Here is a 27,593-nt window from a genome sequence, read left to right as displayed (position 1 = left end):
CAGTCTCTGTGAGCCCCAGCCTTCCGAGTGCTGGGTTTTCAGCAGTCCTGCTATAAGCGTCATCTTGCCCAATGTTTGCCTGGCTTGTTTGTTGTTGGATGTCTTGTTTCATTTGTTTTTTGGAGTTTTATATGCATTCTAGATTTTCTGTTCATTTACTGTCTGGCAGGGGCTAGCCTTGAACCTGATCCTCTCTGCCCCTACTTCTCAAGTGCTGGGTTTAGAGACTTATACTTCATGCATGTTTTAATTTTATAATTATTAATTATGAACTTCTTTGTATCTAATGTTTCCTTCATTGTTATGTTCACAAAATAGTCTTACATTTATATTGATCCACCTACATTAGTTGCTGTACATATTCATGTCTGATGTCCTATGTGCATCTTTTAATGAATTTACATATATAGTATCTTCCTCACTACACAGTCCAGGCTAGCCTTGAACTGCATTTTTGTTTTGTGTGTGTGTGTATGTATGTGTGTGTGCACATATTTATACATATACGTGTGCATATAATATATGTATGTATGTATATATACTCATATATACATATGTGTATATATATCATTAGCTTGTATTCTTGGTTTTTCAACTTTACAATGATACAAAAGCTGTATAGTAGAGTCAACAGAAATAGTACTTAGAAGTCTGAATTTTTCTCTCTTCCTGAGCTCCTATGTGTGAGTAACTCTTGTGTGATTTCTACCTAAAGACTAACAGGTATTGTGGGCATGCTTAAGGAAGGCTGTACTAAATTGTGTTTTTTGGGGGTTGGGGGTATAAAAAACATTTTTTATTGATTTATTTATTTTATGTATATGAGTACATTATTGCTCTTTTCAGACACACCAGAGGAGGGCATCAGATCCCATTACAAATGGTTGTGAGCCACCATGTGGTTGCTGGGAATTGAACTCAGGACCTCTGGAAGAATAGTCAGTGCTCTTAACCGCTGAGCCATCTCTCCAGCCCTATTAAAAACATTTTTATGACATGTCATCTTCAAGACATAATCTCATCTTAACTTGAGGAATGCCCATGTGTCCATTGTCCATTTCTTTTTAGTTATGTAGCTATAGAGTCACTACTGTATGATTTTTAACCATCCTGTTGATGATACTGCCTTACAGCTTTCATTTTAATTTGCATTTTCTCCATCACTAATAAAACTGAGCATAACATTGTTATTGGCCATTTGGATGTTTTCTCTTTTGTTCAAATCTGGCTTTTCCCGCCTTTTTGAGTTAACTTCTTATGTTTTAGGGTTTAGCTGTACTGTATTCTCCTCCCTCTCTCTCTCTCTCTCTCTCTCTCTCTCTCTCTCTCTCTCTCTCTCTCTCTGTGTGTGTGTGTGTGTGCGTGTGTGTGTGTGTGTGTGTGTGTGTGTGTGTGTGTGTGTGTGTGTGTGTGCGTGCGTGCGCTCACGTGTGTGTCTGTGTTGGATGTATATATTTGAAGTTAAGTAGCTCACATTTGTGTCTGTGAGGCTACTAGAGCTCTGTTTTCTTTTGGCTTTTTTTCCCTCAGCAGCAACCCTGGGTCAGCAGATGCTCCCGGGAGGAGGTGGCTACAGCCCATCTTACTTCTCTGCATTTCTTTCTACCTTCCCTAAACTTGAGGGAGTTTGGTTCTTGTTTTCTTAACAAGTTCATGTGTTTAGTTTTATAATATTTTATCTTTAACTAACTTCACACTTACAGGGAAATCACAATCCACATATATCCTTTGCCTAACTTTCCTCAGTTAGCCTCTCATACAAACAATGTAATTATGAAACTATGGAAATGCACACGACACAGTACTGGTAACAGATCTCATTTGAATTTCGTGAGCAGTAAAGCAGTAGATGAGTGAGTCAGGGTGCCAGAATGCCAAGTACTAGCTTTGGCATCCATGGGGCGGGTAAACCGAGGCAGGCAACTGCTGGGGATCGGTGCTTAGAGCCACTGACTAGGTCAGTCCAGATACTGACAAGGGCTGCTGCCAGTGGCAGCCTGTGATTAGGGAAATTACTTAGTAGACTTTTCTTTGAGGGAACAAAGCTTAATTTACTGGGGCTGGCACTCTCTGTGGCCAGTGGAAAAACTATGAACTCTTTTAACTCCTTTGGGCTAGTGAGAAAGAGAAGGAAAGAGAAAATGCACATATATATACACACACACACACAAAGTGGGTAAAACAAAAGGCAGAGTTCAATAACTTCATACATACAAATATATATATTATATATTTATACTTTATATATTTTACATATTTATATTTTAATATATATTTGTATGTATGTATGCATGCATATATACAAACATACATATTCACCCATGGAGCAAAGCTCTAACAAGCAGGCTCCAAGCACCCATTCAGATATGTCCATATACACATATGCACACATAAGGTGAAGGGAACAAAATCCCAGCACACTCTCACGTAAACTTTACACATGTACATACGGGCACATCGTAGATGGATGGAAGAAACAATGTTCCAACCCCACACTTCGTTTTTTTATAGCTTGTATATCCCAGAAAATCTTTCAAACAGTATAAACTTACAACGTGATTACATTTTAGTTTTCTTCTAGTGAATGACTATGGAAAAACAATATGTTTCCAAATAATTTTACAAGAAGTAACATTATTTAGTACCATAAAGAAAACAAATTATTCCCAAGAACCCATGTACATTTGTAATTAATCAAGGAAGGTATTTTTCTCAGCCTGTTTCTCTTCCTGGCAAACAGCAGTTTTTGATTACAAAGAAAGAAATAAGTATTATTTATCTTTAAAGGTAATCTTGTAAGAATCTTAAAAGTATCACAAATCTAAACTTTTATATAAAAATCATATCTACTTTAAGTTCTTAGACTGTATATCTACTCATTAGTAATAGGAAGCTGTCCATCATCACCAGTCCAGCCTCAGTGAGAGTCTTCGTCTGCCAGTGCCACCATTGTTCTTGTTCCCTAACCATAAAAGGTCCTCAGCTTAACTATTCAGAGTGTGCCTTTCTAAACTTCAGATTGTTCCTTAAGATTTTTTTACATCTGAGCCAGTAGCAAAAACATCTCAACCTAGCTTCTCTGACAATTTATTTTTCCAAATGTTTTCTAAGGGTGGTGGTCATTTCTGACAAGTTGTGTCTCTTTAAGTTCTTCTCTAGGAATAGTGATTGAATCATTAATCTACCCCAGCGGCAGTGCCTGAAAGAGATCTAGCACTATGGTTGTGAGTGCCAGAAATACTGCCCAATGAGAGGCTGAAAGTACCCTTAGAGTTTTCATACAATTCTTAGATCAAGAGGGATGTGAAGGTAGCAAACAGAGCAGAACTCCATAACAGCATGAAGTCCTCAAGACATATGGTCCTTGGGGTCATGCCACACCGAGTTGTGTCAACAGTGGTTCTGATGCTAAGGTCTTGTTCCCCAGTTGGTTCTTGTGAATAAAGAAAGCCATGGACCAATTGCTGGGTGGAAGATACAGGCAGGACTTCCAGGTCCCTGGAGTATGGAGGGGGATTTGGGGACGAGACAGGAAAACACAAGGAAGGAGAAGAGGATGAGCTTGCTATGCTTTGGAGAGAGAAGACGAACAACCATGTGAGATCTCAAAGCAGAGTAGCCACACGGGCTGCTCCTACAGGCAGGTGGTCAGGGGAGTTTAGCAACTGAAGTTTAGAACAGCTGGGAAAGACAGAGGTAAGAAACTGGTAAGGGTGTGCTTGTCCAGGTAGGAGATAGTAGCGCCCAACAATTGAGCCAAAAAGACAAGTTAAAATTTGCCCAAGGACTCAAGGAAAGCCCGGTGGGGGCCGATAGCACAGTTACCTCCCAGAGCTAAAGGCGGGTAGAGAGTGACACACAGCAAAGGTGTACCCATCATGGCTGTGGTAACTGGTGGGCTGCTCTCCATGAGTTCTAAAGCTGTTTGTCATTTCTCCTACATGGCCCTCAGCAGTCCTTTTTCCTTTTTTTCAGGGATCTGTTTATATTTCACAGTGTTTCCATCAGGGCTTCCAGACTTCTTTGAAGTTTCTGGTCACATTGAAGTTCTTCAGTGTAGATATTTATTTGATACTTTCTTAAGATCAGAATAAAAGTTGATGTCATAGTTATTTTTCTGCTGCTGTGAAGAGTCACCATAACCATGGCAACTAATAGAAGAAAGAGTTCATTGGGACTTAGAGTTTGGAAGGGTGGGTCCATGACCATCATGGTAGGGAGCATGGCAACAGGCATGTAGGCATAGTCCTGTAACAGTAGCTGAGAGCTTACATCTAATCTGCAAGTCTGAGGTAGACGTCATGTGCCTTTGAAACCTTAAAGCCCACTCCAGCTGCCCTAGTGGCACACTTCCTCCAACAAGGCCACACCTACTCCTTTCCAAACAGTTCTACCAACTGGGGACCAAACATTCAAATATGAGTCCACCTTTCTCAGTCCAACTGCTAGATTTGGCATTTTAGATAGAATGTCATGGAAATGGTGCTCTTAGTGTATCTACTCAAGGGACTTAGAACTGCTGGCATGTCCTAATTAACTAACATCAACTGTCATCACTAAATTGAGAAAGTGTTGTTGAATTTCTTCAGATAAACACTTCATTTCATTCTGTTTAAATCTGTCTCCAACTTTTCCTCAGCCTTTTTGGCAGCCATCTTTAGAGCATTCTCTGTGGTGTTTGCCTAATGATGACCTATCTTTTTTCTTTGTGGATTAGTAATTGAATTTCTACAAGAGACAAACCATCCCTTTTCTTTTATTTACCCAGCCTTATCTTTATACCATGACCTGACAACTGTTTGTATTAGTCTGTAAGTTACACACCAGGTACTTTTGTTCAAGTCATTTTCCTTTTAAAAGATATTTTCAATGCATTTGCGTGTGTATGCATGTGTGTGTGTGCGCACACTTGTATGTCTGTCTGTTCTGTGGAGATGACAGCAAGTTTCAGGAGTTGGCTCTCCTCTGTCGTGTGGGACCCAAGGATAAAGCTCGGGTCTATAGGCTGGGCAGTTTTCTTCACCACTGAACCATCCTGCCAGTCCTCATTTCACTTGGAGGCTTTGGAGCTGCTGCTCTCAGGTTGGTCTTTCTTTGCACAAGCTCCCTTCCTTTCTGTGAGTGCATCTTTCATTCTGGCGTCACAAATGTTGCAGATCCTCAGTGCCTTCAAACAGATGGAAAGTTCTAACAGATGTCCAGCTCCTCTTAGTATGTGCCTTTTACACCAGGAAAAGAGGATGCTCTATTGAAATCCTTTTTCAGTTTCTTCTTGTCCATGTTTTCTGAAAAGGTTTGTATAGTTTCACCTAAGACCTGCTCTGCTTTCTTCAATAGAGCATCTGGGTCCGTGTGGGTGAAGGAGCGTCTGCATATCTGAGGTTACTTTATGTCGGAGTGCCTGTGTCAATGGTAGCAGCCTCTATGCTCAGCTTAGGTTGAAGGGCAGATACTCACGCTGTGATTCCCCACTGTGTTACATTTGAAAGTGCCTGGCGTGCTGTATGATAATCAGAACTGAGGGGCTCTTCCTGTTCTATCTTCTTAAAGCAGGAGTGCATTTGCTTCCAGGAACTTTAGTCCCACATTGGAAGAATGCAGCCCCAGTCATTTAACAGCTCTCTGAATGTCACAGAGTATATTTCATGGCATCTATTTTGAGGACAGATGATAGCTCAGCTTGAATTTTGCAGTGAGAAAGTTTGCTGATTCTAAGTTAATTTGCCGTATCATACAATTTTGCAGAGAACTGTTTCATTATTAAAGTATTAGCATAAAAGTAGTATGAACTGCCTCCAAATTAGAAAGCAGAGAAGCAGACATGGCCAAGGGCTTGCGTATTGTTGCATGGCTGAGCTGTAACATGGCAGAGCCCTGACTGGAGAACGAGCCAGAGACATGGGCTTAGCACTGAGCCAGATGGCTGCTGCTTGGGCAGCTGCAGCCCAAGAAGGAAGTTCTGACTGGCAGGCCACTCGTACACCGTGTGCCATCGACAGTCACTTAGCAGAAGAAAGAGGGGTTGGTACACTGACATTTGGGTAGAGTCGGGGCAAGAAGAAGTCATTTACCGTTGTGTTTTCATTCTGTAGTGAAAGGATTTGTGAAATTTTAGTCATCTCAGTGCTTTTGATTCATGAATTTGAATTAATAAGTGACCAAGTTTAACTTAAAATGGTGGTTTATTTCTCTATATTTTATATCTGGGATTATATCAGTAAAACTGAATTATTCAAGGTTTCCTTCGAAGCTTGTATCAGAAATAAAGCGTCCAGGGTTCTCACTGAGTTCGTAGCTGTCATAACCCATCTCTTGCTCGTATGGCCAGGAAGCACACTCAATCTGTGATGAGAGCACAGGTGCCCTCGTCCCCAGAAGGAAGTGGTTTGGGCTGGGTGGCCATGAGTCTAAAGAAAATTTTCTCTAGCACTAGTACCAGGGCTCCTGCAGCTACATTTCATCTGACAAGCAGCTCTGATAGAGTTGAGAGTATGTATGTAGCAATGCACATTTTCTAATTACTTGATGGTTTCCATTTGCTATAGTTTATTGAAAGTTCTTATGGGGACTTGAGTTTCAAACTAATTACATAGTAACTATTAATGACATATTTTAGAATTTATTCATCTTTTAAAATAGTCTATTTTTAGGCTTTTCAGTTTGACTTTGCATCCAATATATACAAATAAATGCTCTGCAGTATGCTAGTAAATGTTATTGTTAATTATGAATTTATATTAACATAAAAACTAACTATAATTCACTTTTTGCATGCAGCTAAAGGTACAAGAAAGAAGAGACAAGGGAAGGCCAGAGGCGAAGAAGTTGATAAGTTAGCCAGGGGCCACCAGGCACTTGAGCGGAGGCGAGAAGGAGGCAGGGAGGACCAAAGGCACCAGGAAGGGAGGACTGAGAGAGCAAGGTCTGAAAGACGCAGAGCTCAGAACTCACGAGATGCAGACTGGAGAGATCCCCTAGCAAAGCACATAGACGACAGAAGCCATGAGAATAGTCACAGCAGAGTTGGCAATGGCCGAGAACAAGGCTCACACAGAGAGCCAGAAGACAGGCATGGCGAGCCAAAGAAGCGGAGAGAGAGAAGAGATTCTTTTTCTGAAAATGAGAAGCAAAGAAGCCGAAATCAGGACAGTGATAATGTTAGAAGAAAAGATCGCTCCAAGTCAAGGGAGAGGAGTAGAAGGCATTCTGGTCACAAGGGAGACGACGCCAGGTGTCAGAACAGTGCAGAGAGGCGCTGGGAAAAGCCTGGCAGACGCCCTGAACAGTCTAGAGAGTCAAAGAGAAGTCAGGACCGGAGGAGAGAAAAGTCTCCAACAACACAGAAATAATCCTAATGACAACTGAACATGCCTTACACTTAATTTAGTTCAGTGTCTTTTTTACATTGATGAATTTTATAGAGAACTCTTGTATAAAGTACCTGTTTGTAAATTTTGAAGATGTTTTCTTTTTGACATGTTTTATAATTGATATATCTCAAGGTTCTTTGTGTAAAATCATAAAGAAAAGGGATTCAACAAAAGGGTAAGTCTTATGTTTTGTGAATAAAAGGAACAAATGTTCATTGAATCATTGTCTTTTTTTCTAAAATATTTTTCTTTGTGTCAGTTTCTATGAATTACCATAATTATTAGTGGTTTTTATGTATAACAAAAGGCCAAAATAAATAAACGTTTTCTAGTCTTTGCAGTGAGGTACTCTGACAAGTTCCCTTGGGTAGGTTTCTCTCAGGTGTTTGAGAGGAACTAAGTACGTCTTGCTCTAGTGAGAAGTGAACTCGTTAGAGACTCTGCTTCCGCATGCATAGCTCTCCTCGTGCTATCTCTCCTCAAGACTGTTGGAGAAGTTCACCTATAAAGTTCCTATGCTTAAAGCTATTTGTCAGCTTTAACATTATGCCAACATTATGTAATTTTAATTTGCATTAGTCATTTAAAAAGTATAGTCATGAGGTACATGAACTGCCTATGAAGCAATTCCAATTTTTTTACATGAATGGAAAAGATTTTCTTCACTGTAACTTTTTCAAAATATCTAAGCATAGTTATTACTTATAAAATATTATAAAATGTTGCCTTGAGGCCTTAGGTGGGTGGGCGGGTCTCACCCCACTTGTGCAGTGGACTCCTTACACTTGTTCATCTTAAATTGCCTACGGCCAATTTTAGCCAAAGTGTGAGTATTAAGTATAGGGGGACTTAATGGCACAAGTCATTAATCCAGCACACAGAAGAAATTTAGATATTTTGCACACATTATATTTACTTTCTCAGCGTCCTTGCCTGGAAGTTCTATTCCTCGGTCCTTACGACTTCTGACGTCTTCTTTGTGTTGTTACAGCTGAGGCTGAAAGTTTCTTCTTGACGGAGAACGCTTTGATTACTGCCCACCCAGCTCCCAGCTCACCTGGCTTCACACCACCATTCTCTGACCTCTTGTCTCTTCAGAACTTGGCGTCTGTTGACTTGTTGACACCTTGTCACTTCATTTCCTTTGTTCTGTAGCCTGACCCTTGGAAAGGATAAGAAATGAATGGGCTAGTCTAACTCTTCAACCCATTAAGACTTCCTTTTAACTACAGTCCAAGAAGCCAGAGGACTCGGGTCTTGTGGGTGTTAAGTGTCAGGACCAGGTTTTCTTCTAGCTCTGCCCCTTCCAAGCAGGTCGAAGGATGGGGCAGCCCTTGTCCTGTTAACTAGCGGGGGAGGCAAGCTAATCCTGTTCTCCTATTGTGTACCATACTTACAGTACTTGCTTTACAGAGGAGTAGCCATGAAATAACAGAGTCGGCACTCAGCCCTCTCCCTTCCTTCTCCATCACAGAGGAAGGACTTCAAAGAAAACGTGAGCTCTTTGACTGGCTTTTTGGGATTCCTTCTTTAATCTTACCTAAGATGGCACTTAGCCTTTCCGTTTTCTTCTTCAATGTTAAAGTAGCCACATAGATAGGTTGCTTCAGGGAGCATGGGTGTGATGGCAAAAGTGACTCCCTATGACTTCTCTTGTATTTCTTACATTTACAGCCATTAAGATCTTCCAGATTCATTTATCTGTTAAGCTCAATCTGATTTTCCTGCCATGTCGCCACATGTTATCAGGAAAAAACACAAAACAAAACAAAACAAAAAAAACCAGTAAATTTTCTTAGAATTTTTTTTTTAATTTTGAGATTATAATTAAATCATTCCTTTCTTTCCTTTCCTTGTATCAAACCCTCTCATGTGCCCCTCTTTGTTCTCTCCTTCAAATTCAGGCCTCCTTTTCCATTGTTACTGCATGCATATATGGACATGCCTACACATGTATTTCTAAATACAGCTGCTGAGTCGGTATGTTACTCGCATGTATGTTTCCAGGGCTGACCATTTGGTACTGGATAGCCATCTGGTACACTCTTCCCACCCAGCGTTCCGTATCCGCCTGTAGTTCCTTGTGTAGAGTTGAGGTCTTGGGAGGTTTTCCCCGTACACTTTGACATGCCCATTGGGTCATTCCTGCTCCGCTCTCGCTTACCAGTCATGTTGCTGAGACTTCATGAGTGTCGCTTCTGACATTACTAGTAGGCACAGTCTCACAATAAACTCCCACCAGTGGATTTTGCATTCTGACTGTAAAAATCGTATTGACATTGATTTCATTCGGACTTGGCTGACGAGAGTACCCCCTTTAATTCTGTGGTGTTTATATCCTGAGAGTGTTTAGTGTTTATCCTGGCACTCCTTTTGCAAGCCAGTTACTGTAAAGGGCAAAAAAGTGCTTGTGCACACAGGTATGCACTGGAGGAGCCGGGAGAGCTAAACTCACAGGCATCCTTCAAAGGGAAGATGTGTAACCTGTCCTCCTGGAGTGCTAGGAATTGATGTAGTTTACAACCTGGTAATCCCTTGCTGTCCAGTGAGCCAGGCTCTACACCCACCTCCCAGAATTTAGTATGTTTTACTTATCCCAGACCCTCTCCTCCTAGAACCTTGAACATTATCTCTTGGCCTCAAAACTCATCCTTGTGAGAGATGTCACTTACACCTTACAACCGCCTAAGTGACTTTTGTGTTGTCTTAGGGCAGGCATGTTTACCTCAGACCCATATCTGCAACATTGTTTCTAGGTCAACAAGAACCCTTCTTAGAGCTTGAATATAAACATGTAGTTGTGCTCAGGTGACTGAGTTAATTGTTATCAGTAAAAAAATTTTCCAAAATTGTGCTATGCTTAAATATGACAAAACTCAACAAGCTGATGTCACACTCCAAAAGTCTTGGCTCAGCACCAGTTACTTAAGGCTAAGTTTTATTCTTCCTCCACCGGAATCTGTTTTTCTTGCAGGGTATAAAGCGCTGCCTATGAAGGCCTGGAGGATGTCTCACAAGTTGCCATGTTTTCCAACTCAGTGAAGCATCCTTCCAGACCTCTACATTCTTCCCCTCTGCTCCTCATACACTTTGCAGAGTGCTTCTTCAGCCATGAACTTCAGCGTTCACTGATGTTGCTGGGGAGAGCCTGGGGGCCCAGTGTGACCCCTAGGACTATCGTCATTACTGTGCACATTTCACTAACACTCCAGACCCTAACCAAACATCATCACCCTGCCTTGTCTCCTAACTCTGACCACTTTTTCTATCCTCAACCTTGAATGTGGTACAACATCCTTCCACTCATAGCTCTCACGTTTCCTTCCAACTGTCCTGGGAATTTTCTGAGTGTGTTGCATGTGCCATTAGAGTGCAGCTAGTCCTATTTGTGTTTTGTGGTTACCGAAAATAAAAGCAGGACAGTCTCAACCTTTACCACAGCCCCATGTCCATGCCTTGTTATGAGCTGTAAAACTGGCCCACCTCAGATCAGTTATACACAAGGAAAGAGTGGGTATTCATCTACCCACTGTCACAAGGTACATCTGTGTGTATGGTGCAAAAGAGCAGGCGTCTGGCTAAAACAGAAGTGACTGCTTTTACGAAAAAAGACGGCTTTATATCCACTAGCATATGTATTAATTGAGCACTTTAATAACTTGAAACTGTATTTAAATCTGGCTGGGTTTATTTTTAAATGTTTATTTATTTATGTATGTGAGTACACTGTAGCTGTACAGATGGTTGTGAGCCATCATGTGGTTGTTGGGAATTCAACTCAGGACCTCTACTTGCTACAGTCCAAAGATTTATTTATTATTATATGTAAGTACACTGTAGCTATCTTTAGACACACCAGAAGAGGGTGTCAAATTTCATTATGGATAGTTGTAAGCCACCATGTGGTTGTTGGTATTTGAACTCAGGACCTTCGGAAGAACAGTTGGTACTCTTAACTGCTGAGCCATTTCTCTAGTCCCCTGGCTGGGTTTTTAATTTCACCTTTACTCTTTTCTGGTTGTAGACCTTAGGCCCTAACATCTGCTTTTATGATAGCACAATAGAATAATGATAATATGTATTTGGAGGAATAAGAATCTCTGGAGCACACCTAGTGAGTGCCTGGCCCCAAGAGCTCTGTGTTGTTATTACTGTTACCATTTTTTATTTTCATTACAATGTCATTGTCATTAAGGTTGACCTGGTACCACTAGACTAGAAGTTCTCAGACAAATACTGACTTGGGGGGCCTACCGCACTAGGCAAGCAAATCCAGGCAGCAAGACTTGCTTCACTCTGTCCAGTCCCGTGTACCTGGGGGCTTGGCAGTGACTACCTGTCAGGTGTTCAGGAGGATTAGAGATTTTTATGATGTTTACATTAAGGTGAATTGACTGATTGTTTAATTCATGTATTATATAAAGAGTGGGGAACTAGGATTGAATTTATTGGATCAGCTTTCCTTCTGAAAATGAGGACTGTTGGCTATTACCTTTGGGATGAGTTAGGGGCTCTTATCATATGCATTCTCGGTTTTACTTAACTGCTGATCTCTCTGAAAAAGTATGCTGTGATCAGTACAAGCTGTTGTGTAGATACTTTCCCAAAATTGAAACACTGCCTGGAGAGACAATGGGCTTAGCTCAAAAAGTTCTAAGATTCAGAAGGAACTTCCCCAATGTTATCTAAGGAAAACAAAATGCTGGAGAGGGAGAGACTGTTCAGTGGAGCTGCCTGCGTGTTGAGCAGGAAGCTCTGGCAATTCAGGGTTCATGAATCATCACCCATGCACAAGTGATTGATTCAACTGCCCTTGAGTTACCTATGTTACAGGTAACCTACGTTCCTTTAATCCCAATATACTGGTTTACCAGGCTTAGATAGAAGCTTTTCTTTGGTCTGGGTTGTGTGGTGCTATACCCGGGAGATGTCGACCAACATCTACCTGCACCTGCCCACCACTCACCCACTCACTCCCAGAGACTGAATGTACAATAGACCAAAAGAGAGATACCACCAAAGTGCAACTTAGTGAACAGTCAATTTAGTAGGGTTGTGTTCGGGAGCAGGAATGATCCAAAAATGGCTGAAAGCTACTCCAGAATGGGTGACAGCTGACAAGATTAGACCCCTAGAACTCACTGCATAGGTGGTGTATAGCTTGACAAGTCAGAGAATCTCCCAAGCAACTCAGCTATCACTTCTCCCCTTCCAGGCAGTTCAGCTGGTCCTTTCTCTCCCCAGCAGTTTTTTTTTTTTTCTTTCTGTTTATCTGATCTTTAGGGGATTGTCTTGTGCAAGTCCTCAGTTTCAGGGACTTCCCAAGCCTTCTGAGTTGTATTAATTCTTGACTCTCAAAGTACTTCAACATCTCTTTAGAACTTCCTGGGTTTTAATGAGCCCTCTATAGAACTTTCTGGATATTGACTAGTGCTAGAGAAAAGTGCTATACAATAGTCTGGCATGGATTCCCTATCTGGGATGAACAAACTGTTAAGTCCCCCTAGAAAATGTCACTCAACACATGGGAATCTCTGTGAGGGCAGTGCTGAGCAATAGCCATTTCTCTCACTGCGCAAATGATTCTAGTGAATCTGGCAACTGCCCTGACCAAAGGATCCTGAAGAATGCACTGACTTAAAAACATAGTACCCATGTGCCCTGTGCCCTCAAATAGTTCTACAGTGGCACGTGGTCTAACCTCGGCCATCCATCACAATAGTGTATCAGTGTAGAGCCTGAAACACATACAGGGTCCTGTTTAAGGGTACTTAAGGCAGGGTGGGGGCTCAGTGGAAGATCATGGTCCAAGCCCTGTGAGAAAATTAGTTTGCTGTGGGAAGTCAGTGTAGCTCAGAGGGAAGCAGGGATACTGGAAGGAGGTCCCTACATGGTTGGGGTCTGAGTTGAATGGTTTTCAGGCTTCCCCGGTTTCGGGAGCCAGTGAGTTCTGCTTCTGCATATACTTCTTGTCTTTGGATTTGGACCACCGGCACGGAGAGCCCCAGTGTAAGGTGAATTCTCATTGATACACAGATTGGGATGACCTGGTGGTGAGCAGTACTGTCCCCTCCTTACTATATTATGCTTGCACATTCTCACTTGCTTTTGACTGCAAGTAGGAGGAGGTATAGTGATGGCTATAAAAACAGCAAAGACCTCTGAGTGTCTTTTGTTCCTTTATGGAAACATGTATATGAGTAATTTTACATGAGGATAATTGCCTTACTAGAAACCACTGTTCTATTTTTATAAATGACAGAGAACCTCCTTCCTACAGTATTCCTGGGCTTTGAAAGGTACAGATGCAAGAGTCAATTCACAAAACAAAATCCACTTTAATATTACCAGTAAGGAGGGCTAAGTATGTATTTTAATTGCTTTAAGGCAGGCTCTAGGTTTTAGAGCGCATTATGTTAACCAGTAACTTATTTTCCCATACTTCTGTAATAAGAACTGCCGAGCAGTAACAGACTGAACGTTTTCAGTATCTCACAGTAGAAAAGTCTGAAAAATCCCACTCCACGCATGCATGCAGATATTCTTTCTTGAAACACAGCGAATTGGTGGAAAGTGAATGTACCCCGATTCCTGACGTTTCTGAATGCTTTTGTCTGTCGTTATACTTTTGTCAGATGAGGGAGGAACAACACTCTCAGAGATAGTTATCAATGGAGGGGAGGGGAGGAAAACTACCTGTAGTAAGAGATGCTGGCTATGGTGCTACTGGTAACCTTCATAGCTGCCAGCCTGGAATATGCTGCTCCCCTCGGCCAAAGCAGGTCTCAGCCAAGACATAGGGGCCCTAAAAGGGCAGATAGGGACTGCTGAAAATAGTCATCAACTGCAGACACCTCTTGGTGGTGGTTAGAAGTTCAATTTTATGTTTTGTAAGACCAGGGTCAAATCCTAAACCCTGTGTTCAGGAAGCTTTTGGTGGGGAATAGAGAAAAAGACCCAGTGTTTCCATTTATTGCTATGCCGAGTGTTTCAGTTTCTAGGATTGAGATTCCTTGAATGTTTAAGTTCAGGGTCAACTACCATTAGCCTAGTTGTAGGTCACACATAAGTGTTCTATGGTAGAGCAGGAGAAAGGATGCAAAAATGCATTTGATTTAAAACCTCAGGACATTAATGCTAAAATGCATGCATTCAAGTGTGACTAAGAAAATTGCAGATGTGAGGGTGTTCGGAATGTGACATCTCCAGGGTTAACGCAAGTGATCTGACTGGCAAGAATGGCGTCCTGTCTTATTTCCACTCTCCATTTTCCATTTCAAAATCTGTGTCCTTCTCAAAGTGTCAAGTGAGCCATAAAGAACAGCTTTCTCCATTAGAGGAAGAAAGGGCATTTTTTCAGCCTAGGGTTCATGAGGACCCTAGAACCACCCCTGGAACCCCCAAACAAGCCTCTAGAAAGCTCCTTGACAGCAGCAATTGAGATTCAGTAATCTCACTCTCAGATACATATTAAACACAAACACACACACACACACACACACACACACACACACACAAATGATCCAGAGGACGTGTTCAAGAATGCTCTGAATAACACTATTCATAGAAGCCCAAGGTGGGAAACAGCCCAAATCTATGTTGTATTCATACCTTGGGATACTATGCAGAAATCAACATGACAAGGCCATGGCTAGGTCCAACAGCACGAATCAACCTAATACATAAATTTTCAATAGAGACGCCAATTCCTTTGATTCCACTATATATGATCTCCTACATACAGTCTAAAACGGCAGATTAGTCACAACAGTGGTTATCTTCGGGGAGGATAGTGTTGGTGAGGTGATCATCAGGAATGCTGGAGCATTGCTGCTGTCCATTTCCCAGATGTAGGTGTAACTTACACAAATGTATTCATTTCATATTAATTCATCGAGCTCCACATCCTTAAGATTTGTCCACTTTCAGTTTTCTGGAAAAGCCAGGTAAAAGAGAGATATATGCACAGTCACCTGCAATAAACAGTTTTATACATTCTTTCCAATTTGAATGGATATGGAATCATTCATGACATGGGAGATTACAATATACTGACTGAGGAATCTTACACATAGTCTGCTTCTCTTCTGTTGTTTTGTTTGTTTGTGTTTGTTTGTTTTGAGAGGTAAATGCCAGAATTGTACAACACACAGACAAAAGATTCTTTGGAAAAAAATGGAGACTCCCTATGAGCTGTGAAATGGAACTAGCCAGGTACTTTTCTCTGACCATTGATTTATAGTGCAGGCAGTGTCGGCGAGGGGGGAGAGAAGAGCTCACAGCAGCAAAGACAGTGTAAAGCCCACACTGAAGGGGCAAATGCAGATACCACAGGATTCTCAGAATAGAGGAACAGTGGTAACTGGAGTCTTCCATAATGGACCCATGACAAGACAATTTATGAAAAACAAAACAAAAACAAAAACAAACAACAATAAAAACAACAAAATAAACCAAAAACTAGCTTTCCAAATTCACACACAATTGAATAAATTAATTTTTCTGATACCAAAAAGCATAATTCAGAGTAGGAAGGTTTGAGATTTTAAACAGATATACAATGAGCAGGGATGTAACGCCTTACTATATAGCATGCATGAAGCCCTGGGTTTTATTACCAGCATCCCATGAATCTGGGTCTGGTGTCACATGCCTGTCATCCTAGAACTTGGGAGGTAGAGCAGGAAGATCAGAAGTTCAAAGTCATCTTTACCGATACAGCAAGTTCGAGACAAACCTAGAATACCTTACCTTTTGAAAAGTCACAGTGGTGGTGCACGCCTTTAATCCCAACACTTGGGAGGCAGAGACAGGTGGATTTCTGAGTTCGAGGCCAGCCTGGTTTACAGAGTGAGTTCCAGGACAGCCAGGGTTACACAGAGAAACCCTGTCTCAAAAAACCAAGAAAGAAAGAAAGAAAGAAAGAAAGAAAGAAAGAAAGAAAGAAAGAAAGAAAGAAAGAAAGAAAGAAAGAAAGGAAGGAAGGAAGGAAGGAAGGAAGGAAGGAAGGAAGGAAGGAGAGAGAGAGAGAGACGGGGGAAAGAAAGAAAGAGAGAAAGAAAGAAAGAGAGAGAGAAAGAAAGAAAAAGAAAGAAAGAAACAAAGAAAGAAAGGAAGGAAGGAAGGACGGATGGAAGGGGGAGAGAGAGAAAGAAAAGGAAGGAAAGAAAGGAAGGAAGGGGGAGAGAGAGAAAGAAAAAGAAGGAAAGAAAGAAAGGAAGGAAGGAGAGAGAGAGAAAGAAAAAGAAGGAAAGAAAGAAAGAAAGAAAGAAAGAAAGAAAGAAAGAGAGAGAGACAGAGAAAGAAAGAAAGAAAGAAAGAAAGAAAGAAAGAAAGAAAGAAAGAAAGAAAGAAAGAAAGAAAGAAAGAAAGAAAGAAAGGAAGGAAGGAAGGAAGGAAGGGGGAGAGAGAGAAAGAAAAAGAAGGAAAGAAAGGAAGGAAGGGGGAGAGAGAGAAAGAAAAAGAAGGAAAGAAAGAAAGGAAGGAGAGAGAGAGAGAGAGAAAGAAAGAAAGAAAGAAAGAAAGAAAGAAAGAAAGAAGGAAAGAAAGAAAGGTAACATTTATGATTTGGAATGAGGAAATTATAGAAATAATCTATTATGAAATTTACTGCAAACTGTTCGGATTCAGTGAAGGCTGTGAACTCCAGGGCCAGGGCTGCATTTGAGGTAGACCATTAGCAGCTTGCAGAGTAGATCGGAAGAGAGAAGTCTGAGTCACAGAAAGCAGGGTAAGAGGTGCTGGAAAGTATGTCATAGATGTGGAACTTGTTTAGAATAAGGTTAACTTTTATGAAACATAATCTCTCTGGAAGTCATGACGTTTCTATTACATTGAAAGTAAATTTATCACGTGAGGATTGATGGCCCCTGTGATCAAACACTGTCCCAACCCTACCGAGTCAAAATCGGGAACATTAAGTCACGTTTTCAGTTAAGCAGAAGGGAGCTGAGGATGTAAACACTCTCCTGAACTGAAACTCAAAGCAAGCATCCTCAGCTGCCCTACCCTCAGAGAACAGCTGGAGTAGGAGGAAGATGCTGCAGATCTCCTAAGGGAGAATGGCCATGATTTTAGCATATGTTTAAAGGCAAAATACAGGCTGGCACAGTGACTCAGAAATCTCAAGAGCCTCTCACATAGGAAGATAGTTTGCTCTCCTCAGATCTTTCCCACAGAGCTTTACTGGATGATAGAGAAAAGGACAAGACAGTGAAGAAGTGTACCTATTTCCAAGAAGCACAGTTTGAAGGAAGACCGGGGAAAGAAGAGAATTCCGCAAAGACAGGCTTACTTCTCACACGGAGCTAACCTACGGGCTTTAAAGGCACCTCAAGCTCCAAACTAAGGAGTTTCAGAGCACTGAGTAACACAGCGAAGAGCGGGTGCATCGATATTCAGAAGGCAAAGAACCTCTCCAATCACTGAGATCTTCAGCTACACTATAGCAATGTTCTGTTTCCACCCTCCAACCTTGGCAAATCCTCCTGAAGCATCAACTCTCCATCACCTCAAGTTGCAGACAGCATGGCTCTACCCTCTCCACAAGAGCCCGACGGGAAAAGTATGCTGTCTGGAGAAATGCGGTGCTAACACATTTTCTCAGGGTGCACTAGGTGGAAACTTCTTGGAACCTATGAGCGTAACCCAAGTGAAAACTTCTAGACATGGAGGATATGTAGCCTGAACCAGCCATCTTCTGTAACCAGGTGAAACTCCCAGCACTGCGACTGGGACATCAACTCAGCCACAAAATCTATGAGTTTAGAGCTTGTGGGAGGGGCCAACCAGTGACTGGTCTAATCTAAGGCCCAAGACACAAGAGGGAGTTCATGCGGAACATTGCCCAGGGACCAGAAACTGATGGCAAAGACCTAGGGTACAACTAAACATGACTGGCAATAAATAACTAGATAAATAATAAAAATAAAAAGTTATTCCTAATAATATTCTGCTCTAGTCATATCGAAATCAGTGACTAGACCAATCATCATCAGAGAGGTTTCTTCCAACAGCTGATGGGAGCAGACGCAGACATCCACAGCTAAACATTAGGCAGAGCTGGGGAACCCCTTGGAAGAGATGGGAAGGAAGGATTGTAGGAGCCAGAGGACACCAGGAAAAAAATGGCCCACGGAATCAACTAAACAGGGCTCATAGGGTCTCAGAGAAATTGAAGTAGCAACCACGGAACCAGCTTGGGTCTGCACTAGGCCTTCTGCATACATGCTGTGGTGCTTTAGATTGGGGTTTTGTTTCAATCCTAACAATAGGGGTGGTAGTATCCTTGACTCTTTTGCTTGCTTGTGGGACCTTTTTCCTCCTGCTAGTTTGTGTTGCCCAACTTGGTATGAGCATATATGCCTAGTCTTATTGCATCTTGTTACGTTAAGTTGATATCACTGGGAGGCCTGCCTTCTTCTGAAGGGAAGTAGAGGAGCTGTGGATCTTGGGGAGAGGGACTGTGAGGAGGGACTATGAAGAGGAGAAGGAGGGAGGGAGGGAGGGAGGGAGGGAGGGAGGGAGGGAGGGAGGGAGGGAGGGAGGGCTATAGTTGGGATGCACTGGAGAAGAGAATAAACAAAATCAAATTTAAAATGTGGCTGATGTACACAGAATCAGGCCTGTTTGAGTATCATCAATGAAGGAAACAGTCATTGGAACAAGATTCCTGAGATAGTGAAAATGTTACACAAAGCAAATGGGGAATTTAAAATCCCCATGGTGTGTACAATAGAAGAGCAAACAGCAAAAGTAAACATATCTGTGAGAAAGATAGTAAATATCAGAAAAGCTAAAGAAAGGTATTCATCAAACAACCTGTGCTTCCAGTCTAAGGAGCCAAAATAGAGGTGAGGATATAGCCCTGTTGCTAAAAACTCTCCTCCTTCTAAGGTCTAATTGTACACCAACGTACAATTCCACCAATGTTCACCTGAAGAAGCAAGAGTTTATGAGACTTGCTTACAGAGCAATGGGTGAGGGGTTATAAGCCTTAGCAGATGAAAAGCTAAAGCAGCTACATTGGAAGGTCTGTATCCAGTAGGGATGGCTCCCTCATGGCTGTGCAAAAAGAGTTCTCTCTTCATCCCTCTCCAGCTATATACTCTATCTCCTCCCTGAGACCACAATTAGAGTAGAATTGCATGTAGCTAGCTGGGGAGAGAGATTAGATACTCTGCTGAGTGTCCCATAACAACCCCTGTCCAAGAAGGAAGTCAACAGTTGACAAGCTTAGCTGCAGATCAAAACCAGATGGGACACATGAATATGGTGGCAGTTTGGGTCAGAGGTTACTCCTCTACCATAACACATCTTCTTCTGGCTCCTGAAGCCTTTGTGCTCCTTTCTTCTGAAAGAAGGGTTCCTGAGTCTTGGGGAGTATGATGATTTGAATAATCATGGCTCCATCGGCTCATATATATGGATGTTTAAGTCATCGGGGAGTGACACTAGTTGAGAAGGATTAGGGAGTGTGGCCTTGTTGGAGGAAGTATGTCACTGGGAGTGGGCTCTGAGATTTTAAAAAGCACAAGCCAGGTCCAGTCTCTTCTTCGGCTGGCTGATCCAGAACTCTCAGCTTCTTCTCCAGCACCATGCCTGCCTGTATATCACCATGCTCCCCACCATCATAATAGATTAAATCTCTAAAACTGTAAGCAAGCCCCAATGCTTTCTCTTATAGGAGTTGTTTTGGTCATGGTGTCTCTTCACAGCAATAGGACACTGACTAAGACACAGACATAGATGTCTGACTGTTCTTCCCCGTCTTCAGTGAGGTACAGAATCCTCACCCTCTTTCAGCATTCCTCTGTCTCTGGACCATGATTATTGACAAGTCTGAGGGATACACCTCCTAATACAAAACACAGGTGTGGAAATGCTAATGGGAAACAGAAAGTGATCCAACTAGATGCAGGCTGCATTAATAATCCATGATTATAGACTCCAACGTGGGGAGCACTTTAGCTGGCCACCCAAGCAACAATAGTTGCTTTTCCGCAGGAGCCTATGACTTCCCTCGTTACAAGTTTTTGTTTAAATTTCTTGTACCAAATGTAATGCCTGTCCCATGGCCTTAAGTCTAATCAGAAACCTGATTCTCTCTATAACCGTTTGTATCACTATTGCACTCACTGCACCTCTGGCCTGGCACTTCCATCATGAAGCATACAGGATCCACAGCTTAATTCTTCAAATCCTTAATTTATATGTGTGTGTGTGTGTGTGTGTGTGTGTGTGTGTGTGTGTGTGTGTGTGTGTATGGGGGGGTGTTAATCCTTCCCACTGTCCTTAGTAGCAACTTTTGGCAATATAGATGCTGGCCCACAGGCAGGAGGCTTTGAAGCCAATCTTACCTTTATTTCCCTAGGTCCTGCAACCAGTGTGTGCAGCAATAAACTTTTACCATTCATCAGGGGAGTGCAATGAAGAACTGTGGGCAGTAGCCTTTCTCTTTGGGAGTAGAAAGGGTCTATTTAGGACTTTCTTAGCCAATCCTAGTATTAAACAGCTCTAGGATTCTCAATAGAGGACCTTATGGCTTCTGAGTACAGCTATCCCTCTCCCCATACAAGATACTTTTGCATATTACTTCACATTTATAGACCCAGGCTATTGCAGACTTTTCCCAATCACCTTAGTAGGTAAGCAACTGTGCCTTATCCAACCATAAAGCTCCCAAGAATTTCACAGCTGCACCTGACCCTTGTATCCCTTGTGAGCTGACACCTCATGCTTGCTGCTTCAAGTGTATTAACATGCCTCTACAGCGGGTTTCTAAATCTTTCAAACATCTAGAGGTTACAATGTCATTTATATAATGCAACCTTTTTCTAGAGGATAACCAGGATAGGGCAACATCCTGAAAGACCATCCCACAATGAACATTAAGGTTAGAATGATAACCTTGTGGAGCACCCTGAATGCTGAATGGCCCTTGCCATTCCTGCCCAAGGTTTTCCCCAATTCCAGTGCTGAATATTTTGATTACCATGCCCCTGCCCACCTTATTGGATCATTGTTGAAAATCTCACCTTGACAAACTGTTCCTCCAAATGAGGAACCAAAGAGTCTGTGAGGCTTACTTACAAAGTGATGGGTGAGGGCTTACAGGTAAGCACACCAGAGGCTTTAAAGAGACTGGAAAGTCTGCACCAAGAAGGGATGATGGCTTCCATGGGCATATAGAAGCCCCAACCTACCTATCTATACACTCTATATCTTTACACTTTCTATACACTCTAGCCTCTAGCTGAACCCACATTAATTAGGGCAGCATTGCGTATATGTGGAGAGGGGAGCCTGCATGCTCAGAGGAGGGTGCCATGACACTCCCTACAATCCCAAAGCTGTGCAAGTCATGGCAGGAGGAGGATTCAGCAACCAGAATCATCAGAGAAAAATAACTCAGTATACGAAGAATGTTTGTGTGGGGAATCTGATGCTTTATTCATGTCAAAAATTTCAAAATGTTGAATAGAAATTTTCTACAGTTTCAGAAAATACAAGAAGACTAAGAGCTTGCTAACTTGTTTCACGAGGCTGGCTTGTCCTCATATGCTAACCGGAGAAGGACCTCTAAGAAGACAAAATTACAGCCTCCTGCACATACCTACAGTAGTCACACCGAAGGACTGACTGTTAAACTCCAGCAAAGGGAGGGCCAGCAGAGGTATCACCCAGCTGTGGCTCCAGAAGCAACGGTATGACGGCTTTGGAGAAGTGTTTGCATGTTTTGTAGAAACAGCTAGACATATATTTACTTTACTACTTGGCAATTCCACATCTAGGCACTTAATCCAAAAGTAATTAAAACATGCTCACCAAAGCCTGATATCCAGCAACCTTATTTATCAGAGCTAAACACAGCAATCAGCAGGCATGGCCATCAACAGTGGCAAAACAAATCGTGGCATGCAATAGAAGAGGGCTCAAAAAACCCTTCCCTGTCGACTCAGGAGGAACACAAAAACGTCCAGAACAGCCTTGGTCACAGAAAACCACCCTTTTTCAAAGACAAAACAAAACACCAACTTAAAAAAAAAACATGATTCATACAAACAATAGAAACATTTTTTAAAAATACAGATGTACTTATTCTGGGTATATATGTCTATGACACGATGGCTCAGCAGAAAACCTTTGTAAAACCACATGCTCAATGAAAGAAGTCAGGCTCACCAAAGCAGTGGTCCTGCAGGGTCTAGTGGGTAGACAGGAGGGGCCAGAGGGAGGCTTATGGGGGGACAGAGAGCTCTCTATCTTTACAGGGTTAGGGATTATATAGGAGTATGCATCCATCAAGATAGATCACTTTATGCTTAATATCTGCACATTTCATTGCCTGTGAGCTATACCACAATCAATATGGCTGGAAACCAACAAAACACTCAACTGACAACGTAATTTCAAGATTTCAACCAAAAATATTCCTAGTTCAGGCTCCAGTTTTCAAGTAGGGGACATTCTTCAGCTTCATATAGGTTAGTTTTCTATCAGAAAAGCTGGAGGAGAGCTGAGGAGACAGCTCAGTGGGTAGTAGCACTTGTTGCATAGGCTGGAAGATTTGAGTTGTAACCCTGGCACAGGGTGGGTGGAGACTGGAGCCAGTCTACCTCTGGGTTCAAAGAGAGACTGCATCTTACATTACGATGGCAGAGAGTGATAGAGACACCCAGGTTCTCCTCTGGCCTCTGAACATACATGTAGGCATCATCTCTCTCACACACACATGACCCAACACCTCAACCATACAGCGCACACGAAAGCTGAAGCAACTTCCCATAAGATTATTTAAAATGTTTTTCTCTCTTTGTTTTCGTTAAGTGAGTTATAATTATATAACAATTACATATAACCATAGTATACAACATATCCTGTATATTATATTATAGATTATATAAATTATATAATTATAATCTCATAGCAGCTCAAATGTTGGACCTTGTAAGAGTTTGTTTTCTCTTTCCTCTTCTGGGTTGGATTGGTCGTCAGTTATGAAGCTGCTCTGAAGCCTCAGCAAGTTCAAGTTTTGGATTTAAGTGTCTGCCAGGGTCGGTGTTCGTCTTAGCAGGGAGCTTTATTAGTATCTCCTTCCTTCTGAGGGCACTTCAAACAAAAACTCCGTCCATGCATGTTTGCCAAAGAATCTATGTGAAAAAGTATAATTCTTGGCTGTATTATCATCTCACTAGTCCCACATCCCTAATTAATTTGTCATTAAATATAATTAAGAAACCGTGGTAATTTAGTTTAAGAATCTGCATAAGTTCCAAAGGGTAATTAAAAGCTTTCTTTAATTGATTGGAAGATAGAAGAAAAATGGAACCCAAAGGAGCCTTTCCACTTTGTTTCTAACATTTTCAAAGGTGCTCTGTCGATCTTAGATAATTCTTCTAACATAAAAATACATTACTTTGGGTGGAGAGACTTTTTTCTTTGATAAAAATGTTTATTATTATATTTCATTGAAAAATCAAATACTCTCATAAAGGAATTCTTAAAAGCATCAGAAGATGAGAATACTATAAAGTCAGAGTCAATTACTCAAATACAATCAGTTAACACTGTGAAGTATGTTATTTTGCCTTCTAAAAATGTTTTATTAGCTATTGAATACAAATCAAAGAATACTTATTTGTGCTAATTTGTAGGGTAGAATTACAGGTGTGTTTTGCTAGAAAGAATCTATGCTTGGACAGTCTGGGGAATATCATCAACTTGGATCATTTTCAAATTTTGGCTTAAATTTTTTTTGTGGGTCACATTGATAGTAGGGGCTGCAGGTCATGAAACTTTGATGAGGGTCAGCATGTGGGTTCCATCCAAGCAGGATGGTGTGTTTCTGTGATGATTCTGCAGAGTGGGCTGACTCCAACATCTCCCTTTGGCTACTGATGTAGCTCACTGGAGTCTCTGCTTTCAGTGAGCTCTGTTCCTTAGGATCCTTAGGACCGTGGGATTTGTATATTAAGTTTTGTCTTCAGTAATGTATTACACTGAAAGAATAACTAACACACAGACACACAGACATAGACACAGACACAGACACAGACACAGACACAGACACACACACACACACACACACACACACACAGAGAGAGAGAGAGAGAGAGAGAGAGAGAGACACTCCAAATCTGTATTGTTTGCCATTTCTGTGTTCTAAATATTACTATGGTTGATTTCAAGCTGCTAACATGTGGTCACTGAATGTGAAGTTGAAAAAAATATATGTAGAATTGGAGCTTAGGGTGAGGAGGAAGCTCTGTCCCACAGTAGCTTACACTGTCCATGGCTATGAGAAATCAAGTTAAGGCTGGGGATGTAGCTCAGTGGTAGAGCACGTGCTTATCCTGTGTGAGGCCGTGGATTCAGTTCCTAATACAGAGAGGTACTGAAGTGAGGAGGAAGAGGAGGAGGAGGAGAAGAGAAGAAGGAAGAGAAGGAAGAGATAACACAGTAGCAGAAGTAGCAGTTTAATTCATTAGTGTTTGGCATATGTCTCAGAATGAAAGCAATTTTCTATTTCTGCCCTGCCTGTATTTTACCATGGACTTTCTATTGGCTTCTATGTCTCTACACACTTCATCCTGGGTTCTGGAGGGGTCACTTTGCTTTGCTTTATTTTGGTTTGGGGTCACTGATCTGCTTTGCTTTATTTTGGTTTTAGGCGTTAGTATACTTCATCAGTCTCCTTGCTAAATATATTCTCTTTCTGCACATTATCATCTTTTCTTTCAAAAATACAAATTACTGTTGTCATTCTGTAATTATAAAGAGAACATATGTTAGTTATTTGAAAAGTTGGGAAATATACAAAAGCACATAGATGATTTTTTTGAAACAAAATGGTATGAGGCAAAATTCCACAAGTTCATTTTGTCTTGGCCATTAACTGCTGGACATGGGGTCTACCATTGTTCATTTTAGTTTTTTATGTATATGAGTGTTTTACATCATATAAATAAATGCACTCTATATGTGCCTGGTGCTCAAAGAGGCCAGAGAAGGTGTTAGAACTTCTGGAACTGGAGTTACAGATTGTTGTAAGCCACCAAGTAGGTGCTGGGAATCTAACCAAGGTCTTCCTGGAGAGCAGGCAGTGCTTTCTACATCTGAACCATCTCTCCAGTGTCTTAGAAGAATATTTAAATTGTCCATGAACTCATAGGCTAAAATCAACAATGTTTTGGTTCTGATTGTCACTATATGTGTATTTGTGTGTATATAAACAGGTGACTTCTTATTTTTATTTCCTTATTAATCTTCATTGGCAACGTAACAAGATTTAGAATCACCATGAAAACCCCCTTCTAGCCACATCTACGAGAGCACTCCAGAGAGGCTGAACTGGTGGAAGAAGATTCACTTTGACTGTGGGTAGCACGAGTTCGTGGGCTGGGGCCCCAAATGGAATACGCTGGCTGTGTGCATTTCCCTCTCTGCTTCCTGACTGCAGACATAATGTGACTTTTTGTTTGAGCCCCTGTTGCCATGTCTTCCCTTCGCAAACTGTGAGCCAGAATCAGGTTCTCCATCGTATGTTGTCTTTGCCGGGCATTCTGTCATAGCAGTGACTCTACAGTAACTAATACAGAAAGCTGGCATGGAAAAATGGGGCCGTCATTCTCAGACACCTTGTGTTATGCTTCTTAGGCCTTTAGAATGGATTTGCTGGAGGAGTGTGGAAAGGATGGAAGTACTGGTTAGGGAGAACCTAGAATGCTGTAAGCAGAGGTTAATGGACCATTATGATGTGAGTGTGGAAAATCAGAGTGCGTAAGGAGATGTGAATAGGGGAAGCCCAGCTCACACTGTGTCAGGGCAGTAGGGGAACAAGGACACTACAGACCATTATGTTATTCTGGCAAAGAATCTAACTTTATTCTGTCTGTTTCCTGGTAACTCAATTGAATCTGAATTTTAAAAAAAATAATTAAAATATTAAAATAATTGGTGAAGGAAGTTTCAAAAGAGAACAACATTCAGATTCTGGTATGCCTCTACTTAGATTTGCAGTGGGAGAAAGCGGAAAAAGATGAAGCTGAAGGAAGACCGAGTATGAGCAGGTATAAATGTGTGGACAAGAAGGATACACATGGAGCATCTGTAATTGTTAAGGACATTAACACCGTTAAGAGAAACCCAGTGCTTATGGAGATGCAAGTTTACGTTGAAGGAGATAACCAGAACTCACAATATCTGAACTGAAGTCAGTCCCTATTCAAAACATCCACTGAGAAAGCATTTCTTCAGATTCTGTTGGTAAGCCACCCAGACATCATCACAGCCTTGGTCCAGGGGAGCCATACGACCTCTTCAGATGCAGCAGAACATGAAACATTCACAGGATGCTGGTTTTGCTGGCACAGAGACTCCAGACTCAAAGTGTCATAGAGACTCGCACCAAGGCTCCAGAACATTGCCACAGCTAGGAAATGCGTAGAAGGAGTAGAATCTCTGTAGGAGGCCCCAACAGGCCATTTTTGAAGCCATGGATGTGAAGCCTGGTAACAAGGGAAAGCATAGAGTGCTGCCAAGGAAAGCTGCGGGCATCGGGTAGAGTTAGCCTAAGAAAGAGGTCAGGTTTGCTTCAGGTGGCAATGCTGGAGAGGTGGCATTACTCAAACGCTCTGAGCCCACATGATTCTGGAGAGGTGGCATTACTCAAACGCTCTGAGCCCACATGATTCCATCACAAGCTCCAGATGCCAGACAGGGGGCTGCCGTGTTTGATGTCCGCCCTCCTGGGCTTTCCTTTTTTCTTTGCTCTGATCTTTTTTTTTGCTGTGCCCCCATATCTCACTTTTGGAATGTATTTACTTTAAGTCATTACATGTTGGCAGTTTGTAACTTGCTTCTTAATTTTACAGGTGTTTAAAGCTAAACGCTGAGTTGTTTTTTTGTTTTGTTTTTAAATGGACTTCTGAGTAGTTTGGGCACTGTTAATGACAAAAGGAACTTTTAGAGAGAGAGATTAAATGAATCTTTCACAATAAAATGAAATAAGGCTTTGAGGGCCAGGCTGGAGTGATTGATATAACATTTGACAAGGAGGAGAGTTATGACGAGTGATTGGGATCACTGTATACACATACCTCTGGCTGTACTACTGTGACCGCAACTCCAGAGACCATCACCACAAAGGGAAGACCCACCTTGAGTTTTGGTGGCACCATCTTAGTGGCTAGAGTCCTGCACTGAGTCAAAAGGAGAAAGCAG

General features: G+C 41.7%; 1 protein-coding gene across 11 annotated transcripts in view; it reads left to right on the top strand.

Moving 5' to 3' along the window:
* Positions 1–22,197, top strand: part of Cwc22 (CWC22 spliceosome-associated protein) — a 65,198-nt gene extending 43,001 nt beyond the window's left edge. For 6 of the 11 annotated variants that reach the window (NM_172667.2, NM_001362658.1, NM_001290740.1 and 3 more), the window contains one exon: positions 6,778–7,703. In NM_172667.2, coding sequence (NP_766255.1) covers positions 6,778–7,349 — 572 coding nt within the window. In that variant the 3' untranslated portion in view covers positions 7,350–7,703. Of the gene's footprint in view, positions 1–6,777; positions 7,704–21,865 lie in introns of those variants that run through there. The other 5 variants (XM_030252257.1, XM_006500435.4, NM_001362664.1 and 2 more) reach the window with 4 other exon arrangements.
* Positions 22,198–27,593: the final 5,396 nt, after the last annotated feature.

Source organism: Mus musculus, chromosome 2 (assembly GCF_000001635.26).
Source record: "Mus musculus strain C57BL/6J chromosome 2, GRCm38.p6 C57BL/6J".
In the NCBI taxonomy this organism is placed as follows: Eukaryota; Metazoa; Chordata; class Mammalia; order Rodentia; family Muridae; genus Mus; species Mus musculus.
Note: the sequence above shows the minus strand (reverse complement) of the source record. Positions and strands in the feature narration are given on the sequence as shown.